We start from the raw sequence: 12,150 nt of genomic DNA, 5'->3' as shown, positions 1-12,150 counted from the left end.
ATGTCATATTATTACTACACTGCATTCATCCTCCTGCATTCATCAGATAAAAGCTGGAACGCGTGGAAGAAATGTGCAGAGTATCCCGCTCGTTCACTCATCTAACATAATGGATTTCATGGGGACTTATTGCATTCTTACAGGGGTGTCCATTAATCATGGCTACATGCAGATTGACTCATCATCGAGCAGGTGTTAATGCTATTAGTGATGAAGGTAGAATTAATTTGTGCAGCGGAGTACGGTGCGATCTGCTGTCGGTGCGCGTCTCTCGATCCGAGCGTGTTTTTCTGAGCTGTGAGGAGGAGGGGGGGAATACGCACCACATCCGACACGATAGACAGGAAGCAAAAGAGACTGGTAGTACCAATCGCTCCTGTCTGTGGTTGCCTTTTATGTGATCCTGTGGCCCTTTTTGTGTTTTTGTGTGTCGACGGCTGCATCTTGCATGACAGTGAGGTGTGTGTGTGGGGGGGGGGGGGTAAAAGGATGCTGTCGTGTGCTGCAAGGGAAAATAATACAAGGTCATTAGGAAACATTTAGAAAAAGATTGGTGGGGGTTGAAGGGTGGTGCAGTGTAGGTGAGGGGGAAGGATGGATGCAGGGGGGAGAGAGCAGGAGCGAGGGATGCTGAGGGAGAAAGACGGTATATTCATAGCAGCAGCGGTATTTATAGCCGCCCAGAGGAGAGGAGAGAGCGCGGGGGCGTGGCTTTTTGCGCTGCTTCGCATGGCGGAGAGGGAGAGTGGGGAGGAGAGAGGCAGCTCTGGCGCGAGTGAGTGAGCGAGAGGAGAGGCTATTTGGCAGGAGAGGGAAGGAAGAAAGAAAGGCGGGAGAGAGGGAGGGCTGTTTTTTGAGTGAGCGAGTTTGTGTGTGTGTGTGTGTCCCTGAGAAATAGAGAGAGAGGGTGGAGAGTACTGAGCTGAGAGAAATCTGTCAGATTCAAACACACTGTCTGTGTGTGTGTATGTGTGTGTGTGTGTCTGTGGTAGAAAGAGAGCGAAGGATGTAAAGAGAGGTGGAGAGCTGAGGAACACATAGAAAGAGACCGAAGAGGACCACAAAGTGAGGTATGTACGGCTGCCATGCTGCTCATAAATCCAGAAACAACCTGTGTGTGTGAGCATGTGCATGCGTGACTGAAGTGAATGTGTCTGTGTGTTTATATATAGTTTGGTGTCTTAAATGGACACTGTGTCCTCTTGGGGGGTTTGTAAGTGGACAAATGGAGCTACTGGCTGTTAGAGGAGTATCAATTATGTAATACAGTGTGCACCATTTTCACTGTTGATGCTCTGTATATGAGTGTGAGTGTGTGTGAGAGAGAGTGTGTGTGTTTGCGTGCTTGTGTAATTATGCTGAGGTGTTTATGTGGCCATTGTGTGGAGCCCTGCCACTGTGCCTTGACCATATGGGGTGATTTACAGCCACTGTTAAAAACAAAAAAACACCAGTGCTGATGGAGCTGTGGAACCTTAAATCCCACCTGCTGGCCTTCTCACCTATAAGGAGTTCACAGCTATTTTCATGTTATGTTATTAAGGCACGCAGATAAACAAGCTTCTCAGAGGCATCTGCAAAGTAGCGCTCCCTTTGTGCTGTTGGTTCACAGTGCAACAACAAAGATTGTGATAGTAATGTAAGACAGCAGCTCGAGTACAGACACAGCAAGCTCAAAAGCTTATGTAGGAAGCCGAATGGTGTGTTTTGTTTTCTTATTTGATGAGTTTACCTTTAGTTAAACCCAGGAGGAGCAGCAGATTCGAGAGCGACATTGTCACGATAAAACTTGAAATTCTCACGTTGATTGAAATCGTAGCCCTTCCGGCTCACAGGTTGGCCTGATCTAAGATGCAAATCCCTGACCTCAGATGGCAACACGAGCGTCCTTGCTTTCACTGCATCAAAACAACTGCACAGACAGTGGTGTGCTTCAAGCGTGTTTGCTGTGCTTGCACATGCATAACGTGGTGCTAATTTTGACCTACTCCACTTCCCTCATGTGTTGATTTGCCAATGAGCTGTGCCGGACACTTAAGTGACATTACAGGAAATCAGGCGTGACACTTTTTCCACAGAATTTGAAACCACATGTGGTCACAGTCATTTTAACCCAAAGGATGCAGAACAATTTAACAGTAATTTTACTTTCTATCTATTGATGCAGTCATATGCTGTAACCAATTCAATATAGGTGAATGTATGTCAGGTAGGGTGGACCTGCTTTATAACTATTTTATGACCATAACTTCAAATTTGTAATAGCAGGTCTGGCTAAAAGATGGTGGAGTCAAAAGTAGTTTTGTTTCCGTAAATGTAGAACAATGGAAATGGAAAGTGGCCTCAAATATGCTTACTATTAATATATATGCATATCTTAAAAAAACTGTAGTTAGATTTAGTAGCAGTGGAGATATTTGTGTAAATGTCCCTGATTTCATATTACAGCAGTGAGATTTTCTCTTTCAGTACTGTAGACCCGAGGAGCAAAAATATCAGTAGAACTAAACCTAAAGCGCTGATTAATTATCTCACTTAGAGAAGGTTTCAGCGCTGTGCTCAGGCAGTTTCAGCTGTGCCTGAGGAGCGGATGTGGCCTGACAGCCTTCCACCCCCTCACACTGCCCAACTGTTTCATTTCACCTTTTTTTTTTTTTTGATATCTGACGGGATCTACAGGTATGCATTCCACAAACATTGCCTGTAAATGATCTTCTGCATTAAAGTCAACTCTCCGTGCTTTTGCAATTAGGTATCATGCCAGAATCTAAAAGGCGCCTGCCATGTGTATAATATGGCTACTGTGCTACTGCCAGAAAAAATGTATGTCCTTTTGCAAATGTAAATCTTTTTGCTCTGTGCCGGTACTTAGTGGACTGCTGGCCGCACTTTCTTTTATGGGATGAATTCCGTGTGGTTCTCCTCTACCACCTTGAAACTAGCTGACCCTGTGCTGTGTGTTTTTGGCAGTGACGCGAGCCAGGATTAAGCTGCTGCTAAAAAGATTTGGTGATATTTTCAGGTAACAGAGTAATTCTCTACAGATGGTTGTGAGAGGAAAAAAACCTGTGGTAGCATACTATTATGCAGTTTCCTGTTTGCTGTGGAAGTTTCTGCACAAGCAGCACTTCACAGGGTACACAGGAGTGTATAGAAACTCTGGCAAGAAGCAAACAAACCTGGATTTTGGCTACTTTGCATGGCGAATATAGCGTCCTAAATCTCATGGCAGATTCTTAATAAGTTATGGGCCTGGAGTCGGTATGAGTTTGTGCTACCTTTTGTTGTGATGCAGTCACGTTGGCTGTATACTGTGGTTTCAGAATTACCGTCATGCAGCCAGTTGGCTGACAAATAAGGTAACTTCCAGCAGTTGAAAGTCGGTTGATACCCACTACCTTTCTAGTTATCTTGATGACTCAAATCATTTTACACTGCAAGTCACACTCAGCCATTCACTAATACTGTTCTTTTGTAGAGTCTAAGCAAAAAAACTGTATATCAAAGATGGATGTAGCCACAATATCATCACTTGGGTTTTAGACTCCGTAGCTTGAAACCTCAACGTTAGCATTTTACCTTCTGCTGTGCTGTGCGGGGGGATTTTGTAGATCCATATAACCATATCTGGAAGGGAGTTCTAAGTGCTAAGTTATTAGTTAATGCTAGCAAGCTTAGCAAGGTGCATCAGGTTGTAAACCTGCTAATTAATGCTACGTAGGATTTCACTCACTAAAACTGAATCATTAACTTTTTGGGCAAGAAACTCCGCACCACACAGCAGGCCATATTATTGATCAGATAATTTTCTTTAAAAATCCGCCAAGTGGCACCAACAACACTAGGGCTGCCACGATTAGTCGACTAGTCACGATTACGTCGACTATCAAAATCGTCGACGACTGATTTAATAGTCGACGCGTCGTTTGAAGCTTTGTAAGATCACAAAAGACGCAGGAATATGTAGTAGGATTTAAGAGTGTAATAACGGATTGAAACAGAAGATGGCAGCACTGCATGTACAAGGATGCCAGCTGCCGTTAAACCCCGAAGAAGAAGCTGTGTCCCAGAATTCATAGCGCGGCCCAGCTCAGTTTCCAACAATGGCGGCAGCTAGTTAGTTTTAATATTACTCTTATTATTCTTTCTGGGTCACAAAATAAACGTTTAACATATTTTCAGGCGGGAATGTAGCTGTGGAAACCTCAAATATCTGCTCAGTTTATCAAGACACCGCATATTTTCAAAAGCGCTCCGACGTTTTCGGAGACGTCTGTTACCCCCTAGCTCGATAGCTAGCCGGGGGCTAGGCTAACTAGAGCCGTGAGAACACCGGACTCCCGGCAAATCGTTTTCAAACCCACCGCCGTCTTTCGCTACTCAGGTTAAACATATGAGTCACTTAGATAACTTAAAAATGTTATTGTTTGGCTTTTTTTTTCTTTTAGTATTTTATTTGTTCCTGAGTAAATCTGTTTGGCTGAGATTAAAGTTCTAGTTTTTACACAGCTGAATAAACGTCAAGCAGACAACTGATTATCAGAAGTGTGAGATGCTGGAGAATCTACTCCGGTGTCCTGTTATATTTTAGATAGCAAGGAGTTTATTAAACTTCACTGAAACAAACTATCATCTTGTCTTTATTTTTAGTTAGCACATACTTTAAACACTTAAAGCTGTAAGCTAATGATAGTTATATAAGAGCAGATGCTGCTGGTGCAATAAGCTGTACGTTTTACGTCCAATGGATGATGATCTGATTAGTCGACTAATCGCAAAAATAATCGGTGACTAGTCGACTATCAAAATAATCGTTTGTGGCAGCCCTAAACAACACAAACATGGTTGAGGCTGGTTGAGTTCAGGAATCAGCAGAGGTCAAGCAACCTGCCAGCAAAAGTAGACGCATTTCTAATTTTACAGCTCACTAGTATGGGTAACATTGTCCACCATACCTTGGTTAACGATGAAGGCAAAACTTTTGTTTTGTTTTTAATCTAGGCTTAAGCTGGACATTTTAACAATGGAGCAAATGGGACGTGACTCAGTTTTGGAGCCAGCATCAAGTGGACAATAAAGGAAGTGTAGTTTTCAGTTCATCTACTTTGGTTAAATGTAAAACCTGTTGAAGTTGCTGTTGGCTTTTAGCATGTGTCAATCTCCAGCTGTGATTTGTAGTCACAGAGGTGAAAATTAAAAAAAAAAAAGGCTACAAAAACTCACTGTAAGAGTTACTACAGAAAGTCAGTGTTGCATTTTCACAAAACTGGGATACTCAAACCAGACGACTTTTAGAAACAGCAGTCAAAACGGAAGCAGCCAACTTCTAAGATATCTACACATTCAGCTGGTTATATGAGAAAGCTCTTCATGAACCATATCATGACTGGACAGCGGGTTTTATTCAGTCTCTTTCTGCCCACTACAGAAGTTTTATTTATTTTTTAATTTCACATCCACGATGTGTGGCATGCACTTACTCTTTAGATAACTCTGATTACATCATCAGGGTTTCCTCTAGACCATTAAACATTTATGATCATGTCCTGAGAAGTACTTATCATGATTAGTAAACAGAATTGGCCGAAGGTGTGATCCCTCATTTAGGTTACCTCCCTATGTGTGGAACAATATATGCTTAAAAATACATGATGCAGCTATATTTTTCCATCCACAGGTCCAGATTGTTGATCATTTATGCAAATTCTGTTTCATCAGTATGCTTTTTTTACATTGCACATTGTACAATAATATGACGTGCCAGACACAGTATGGGTCTATACTTTTCTTTTTTTTTTTGTAAGCCATGTAATGTAACATTTTTGTTAGCTGATGTTTATCCTACTCACTCCTCCTGCAGTATAAGCTGCAACCAGCTCCATCCTGTCCCAGGTCCTGATTGCATCTAAAAGAGGCTCTCCAATCAGCACGTCAATTGATCGGTGTCACACCTGACTCTGTCTGACTTGGGCTTTCACATCAGTCAATGCACAGCTAGAGCATACATTAGCATGATCATGCATTCATGATTTTCAACATTCATCTGTGGTGACGAAGCTGCTTCAGCACCTGTGTCTGCAGTGCTGTTGAGCGGAAGCCTAATAGTTCCCAAAAGTCAGCTTTTCGGGAAGTTAGATCATCTGGCCGAGGGTCCCGCTGGCTGACACCCATATGTTTCCTTACTTGTTTTTATGATTTTTTTTGTTTGTTTTTACGGTTTGGCTATGTCCTGAGTTCAGGGGGTTTTGGGATAGTTTTCCTCCGAGGCAGCTGTGAGAAGTCTTACAATTTGCAATTAGACAGCACAACATAAAGTTCTGCACATTAACACGGTCAACATAGCAAATCGTTGCTGGCTAACAGTAGTGTCAGGAAATCCCCGTGCAGTATCAGCATAACATCTAACACAATATCATCCTTGTATTGATTCTGCTTAGTGTCCCTTTTTCTTTTTTCCTTTAACTGACATTAGCAGGAAACCCCCTGGATGTCAGTAAAGCTCTAAGACACGCTACCACATTTATCCTGCCCTGTCGTCAGTCTGCTTTATATTCACCACGTGCACCACGTGACCTCTTTCATTCAGTGACCTTGACTTTAAGTATGAAACACTGGTCCCCTCTAACCTCTGTCTCTCTGTCCCGGCCGCCACCCACCCACCCCCACTGTTTTCCCTCGTCTTTTGCTGAATCCCTCAAATCCCCTCCTCTCTCCTCAGATCATTTACAGTGGCTTTGTTCTGTGCAGATTAAGGTCGCACGCTGATGAAGGCTTCCTGTGCCTCCAGAGGTCTCGGGACCCTTGGAGTCTCATTTGCAGATTTTCTCTTCGCGTTCGCTCGCTCTGCTTCCAGATTTACTCTCCACTTGAAACCATGACTGACTATGTCTGGATCACATTCAGTGCACTGTTTTTGGAGGAAATGAAAGCACAGGTCTGACAACAGTTGTTAAGATGGCATTGAAGAGATGCCAGGCCAGCTTTCTTGTTTGTTTTTTATCTCCTTGAGTGTGCCGTACTGCTGTACAATCTACCTGCATCAACAGTATTAACTTTACAGTATAAATGAAACTGCATTAAACCACCTGGTGTCTTTTAACTTCAGTTACTTTTGTGAACTGAACACAATTGATTGCTTGTGGCGGATTGAGGAACAATTTCCACTGAAGGATTTTTTTTTTGTATCCTTCACAGGGTTCTGAAACCTGTTGAGAAACTGACACAGGATGTGGGGGGTGAAGCTGCCTCTGTATATATGGGTGTGTGTGTGCTTCCTTGCATGTGTGTTGAAGTTAAAAGTGAGAGATGAGTAAGAAACTGATTTTCATTGACAGCCTCGAAGGACTTGAAAGTCGTCCTCAAAGTACAGAAAATCAAGCGCACTTTGCATTCTCTAAATATGTTATTTTCTCCCGGTCTCTTTCCTGTTGGCTTCTCTTCTCTGTATGTTTAGTTATGCATAGGCACAATATATTTACATTGTGAACTTGTGAACATGACACGTCACAGCACTATGATTTGACTACAAACAAAAGATAACCAGACCTTATATTACACAGTGAATGGTAAAAATGTTTAAATATTAAGAGCACTAGACCAGAAGATGATTTAAGTAAAAAAAAAAAACCTCACCCAGTTACCAAGCTTAAAAGGTTATTCTGTGTTGGAGAAATCAGCTTGTAGCCATTTTTAAAACCCAACCCAGTGTGATATTACGAGGTTCAACCAATGAAAAACCTGCCCACTAACTGAATACACTGAGGTAGGGAATAGACACCACCTGTTTGCACAGTAGAAATCATTAGCAAACATAGACTGTATATATGTGATGGATGTAGCCACTGTTGTTTCATGAAGTCCTTTTATGAAACCCCAAAGTCAGAGCGCTGTCTTAGTATTTTGGAAGAAGTAGTAACTATATTTAGGCTGGGGATGTGCACGTCGGGACATTTGTATGTTGCTGCTCTTGTTCGTCTGCGTCAGAAATGCTAGTAGGTTAAACATAGTTTATTAGTGCATAATTGCAGCTGTTTCAGAAATGCCACTAGCCAGGATGATAGCCCCTTATTTCTTTTCTTTTTCTGCTATTCTTTTCTAGATTAGCTGGGATCATTGTCCTGTTGCATCACCCAGTTTCAGTCGAGCTTTAGCTATGTCAAAGTTTTCCGTGTCCGAGAAGTGGCTAACTTTTTCATCCGGCTAAATCACCACGGTAACTTATGCTGAACACATAATGTTGTCTGGAACAGGCTATTCTCAGAGTTTCCACTTAAAATCGACTGGAAGCGCTACGTTTTCACTCATAAGCAATGTCTGAGATGAGGTGTTTGCGCTGTTAAGCTGTGTTTGGTTGTTGCTGTGCTTTGTGACCAGTCATCTCCAGTTTGGTCTGGTCTGTCCAGAAAAGGTTATTACAGAAGTCTTGTGGTTTCGTCATGTTGTTTGCTCAGATACAACTTTGTAAACCTAGGCTGTGTTTCCATGCACTCTCATTTAACATGCTGTCTGATGCCTGTACTGTCTGAGATGTGACTCTTGGGTTTTTTGCAGTTTGTGTGAGCTCTGCACAGTCTGACCTTGAGTTGGATTTATTGGACTACCCACTCCTGGGAAGATTGTGACATTGTGTGAACACACACCTGGATGCTCTGGACCAGAAAACTGCCAGAACGTCTGGTTTTATAGAGGTGCTCAAGCAGGCTACTGATCAATTAATGAAGTACATTTGATTATCACTACCTGGCTGCTACTCACTCTTAAGTAGTTACCCATAAGTTACGCTTAATTCCTATGGAAGCAGTAAGTGTGTACTTGCTTTTTCAGAGGAGACTGTGAATAATGCCCAACTGTTGGGAAATTTAAAATGGGAATTGACTCACTTCTGAAGTCGGCCTCTACTGGCCATTTTTAGGAACTGCAGTTTTTTGTCTCTTACATGTTAGCATCCCTTTTCATCTTGAAGGTGGCCTCTTGTTTCACCAATGCCTGTAGATGGGTATAACAAGTATACAATACTATAATGGGTATAACTTGAACTAATGTTCTCTATAGTGCTTCATAAATAAAGTTGTCTCGGATTAAAGTTGAGGAGCAGAATTAGGGGATCTCACAACAGATTTTTATGTCTTTTACCTGATGGTTGATGTTCTTCTCAGCCTGAGTAGCACATACACTGACTTTGCTGTGTTAGTGGGGTCACCTCTTAACACAAACCAACCCTCAAACCAAGAATGACAAGTCATTAATAGATCAGCAAACCACCAGTGATTGAAAAAACAAAAACATAGACCAGTGTGTGGTTGTTCTCTAACCAGCATTCATATATATGTGCTTCTGGAAAAGAAAAGAAAAATCACTGAATCACTGGAGGTATTTCCTTGCCTATTACCTTCACGGACATCCCCAACAACCAACCTACGAGGCTACGACTGTCCTTCATTATTGGTGTTACTCATCATCTCTCATCTCCCTCCCACCCCAGTCCTTAATCCTTCACATCCCCATCACTCTGCCCTCTTACTGTCCCTTCTCTGCACCACCCTTGTCTCTCCACCCCTCCTATTATATCTCCATCTCTGGTGTCGCTGTCCCTTTCTGTCTTGTCACCCTGCCCCCATGTGTCCACTTCCTCTCATTCGTTCACTCTCTCATTGCGGCCTCCGTAAATCTGTTCCTGCTGCCTTTTTCCTCATCCATATCCAATCTCATTGTACTTCTATCTTTTTTTTTCTCCCCTGCCCGCTGCTCAGGCCAGCTCACCTATGGATCACCGCTCACATCGGAAACCCAGGGGATTCCATGGACGCATCGACCTGACTCACATCCCCGCCAAGAGCAGCCAATCAACACTGATGCCGATGCACTGCACTCAGCTGTAGAGCAGTGAGGCCAAGGGGTCAAGGGTGAAAGGTCACAGGCTACTGATCAAGAGCAGAAGCTGAGGTTACAAGGTTTCAGAAAGAGGGAAGGACAGCGAGACTCCGAGAAGCTATCGGGAAGGAGCGTCTCAGTGACAGACGAGGGCCAGGGGATCGAAGATGATGACTTCACACGGAAAGCTGAGGCGGGAGAAGGGGAGCCTGGCTGAGTATGAATCGCAGATGAAAGGTGAATATGCATGCGCTTGTCTCCGTGTATACGCTTGCGTTTGTACATGTGCGTTTGCCTGCACACATGACTGCACACAAGACAGCACACGGGCAGTCATGCATGAATGTGTGCACTGCGCAGTCATCCACACACACCCACACAAATATACATAACACACACAGTATCTGAACATATGTGTGCGTACTCAAACCTAAGCTCCGTGCAGAGTAAAGGGAGGAGAGCAGAAAAGCTTGCCTAGAAAGAAGCAAATCATTTTTGTGTAAGTGAAAACAAAACAACAGCAAAAATGACCAGTGCTGGCGTAATGAGGTTTTCTCGTGACACCAGCATGTTTTTGTGTGTTTGTGTGTGCACATGTGTGCGTCGTGATTTGGAGGCTTCATGCCGTGGCTGCCTGGCTCTGTGTACTGTACTACAAGGGTGTATTTATAGCTAGTATTAGTGATGCTGTCTCCTCACATCCAGTCAGCCCCGGGCTGTGTACTCACACAAAGACAGAGGAAAAAGAGTAAAGAGGGGAAAGAAGGAGCGGGCGGAGTAGAGGGATGAGCAATGAGAGGGTGGGGGTAGAGGGGCAGGGGGTGAGGTGAAAGAGCCAAGCGAAGGTGGTGTTTTCTGAGAGAAGGATGTTTGTATTAGCCTTTTTAGAGCAAAGAGCAGCACTGGGTCGCTGTGCTACTGCTTTAGTTGGGTTTGCATACAAGCTAGTGTGTAATACATATCGATATGATTATAACAATTAGTATATCACTATCACATTACAGGGGTAGTCAAACAGCTGTATCGGTCACACCACTGGCTGCGTTTTATAAACCTGATCATAAGACATGAATTATTATTGATCCTCTATCTGAGTTAGAGGGAAAGAATTCCAGTGAAATGATTCATATACTAATGGTGAATGTGCGTGCATTATTTCCAAATGTGCAGAGATACAGTGTGTCTCCAGCTTGTACTTCAGGAGCCGTTGTGATAGGGGTTTTTATTTTTCCTGTCCTCTGTTATTGGTGTCTGGGGATGCCTGTCTTTGAGTGGTGGTGGTAGACGTACTCTCATTCTTTGCAATTAAAAGTAAAAAAAAATACTTACAAATGTACAAAATGTCCTTAAACATGAAAAGTTTGAGCTGATTGGCCCTTGTGAGAACACCTTTTAAGACTGTAAACACTGTTTTAATCTGGTTTAAGTCCTCATCCTGATGCTCATGTTTGAACTTCAGATACTCATATTGTCTGCATCTTCATGCCTCAGTGCAGTGAGTTGCTGCTTTCTGAGTGGCTGATTGGATATTTAGGTAAGCGAGAGGTTGCACCTGATAAAGTGTCTGAGTGCGTGTAGCAATAATAAGTCAATATAAGTCACAAACTCCTTATTCAGTATTTTTTTCTATTTATAATGTCAGTGAAGACAGATGCCCCGAATAGGGTTGTGCAATTATCCACATTTTAATTTTTGTTAATAATCCAAATGTTATTAAACACACACAGGGAAGATAAACTGTGTTGCTTTCTAACGCTTTAAATAAACAAAATTAAAGAAAAAAACACTGAAAACAACCTATACAATACTCTATAGTAGCTTTTGAATCAGTTATAAAAATCATAATCCTTATTTATTTTCCTGTGCTTATGTTATTTTAAAGTTCGTTTCCAAACCTTTATTTAGTGATTCAGTTGGACATCAGGCACATACTGTATTTTATGCACTGGCTGAGCAGGTAATTACATTTGCTGTGATTGTTAGAGGTTGTGAGCATGTGTTTACTTCGGTGTCTAATCTATTTTTTGTCTCCCCTGTCTCCATCTCCCTCGCATCTCAGACCTGCGGGCCCAGCTGACAGACCAGATAAAGATTTTAGACTCCCAGGTGGAGGTGAAACAGCAGCAGCTCTCAGACCTGTCTGAGTTTCTCCGCCGTCGGGGTGACATCGAGTCTGAATATGCACGGGCCCTTGACAAACTCACAGAGAGGTTTACTCATAAAACAAAAAAGTAAGGCTGCATCAGTTGTGTTTATACATTTGGGTCTTTTCTGTTCCTC

General features: G+C 42.7%; 1 protein-coding gene across 2 annotated transcripts in view; it reads left to right on the top strand.

Moving 5' to 3' along the window:
* Positions 1-823: 823 nt before the first annotated feature.
* Positions 824-12,150, top strand: part of LOC146550522 (SLIT-ROBO Rho GTPase-activating protein 3-like) — a 31,337-nt gene continuing 20,010 nt past the window's right edge. The window contains exons 1-3 of one of the 2 annotated variants that reach the window (XM_085259083.1): positions 824-1,070; positions 9,750-10,107; positions 11,930-12,101. In XM_085259083.1, the coding sequence (XP_085115209.1) occupies positions 10,038-10,107; positions 11,930-12,101 (242 nt within the window). In that variant the 5' untranslated portion in view covers positions 824-1,070; positions 9,750-10,037. The remainder of the gene's footprint in view (positions 1,071-9,749; positions 10,108-11,929; positions 12,102-12,150) is intronic. The other variant, XM_085259084.1, reaches the window with a different exon arrangement.

The sequence above is a fragment of the Mchenga conophoros genome, linkage group LG20 (genome assembly GCF_057382185.1).
Source record: "Mchenga conophoros isolate Kocher_MC1m ecotype Shallow Benthic linkage group LG20, M_conophoros_male_GT1.1, whole genome shotgun sequence".
In the NCBI taxonomy this organism is placed as follows: domain Eukaryota; kingdom Metazoa; phylum Chordata; class Actinopteri; order Cichliformes; family Cichlidae; genus Mchenga; species Mchenga conophoros.
Note: the sequence above shows the minus strand (reverse complement) of the source record. Positions and strands in the feature narration are given on the sequence as shown.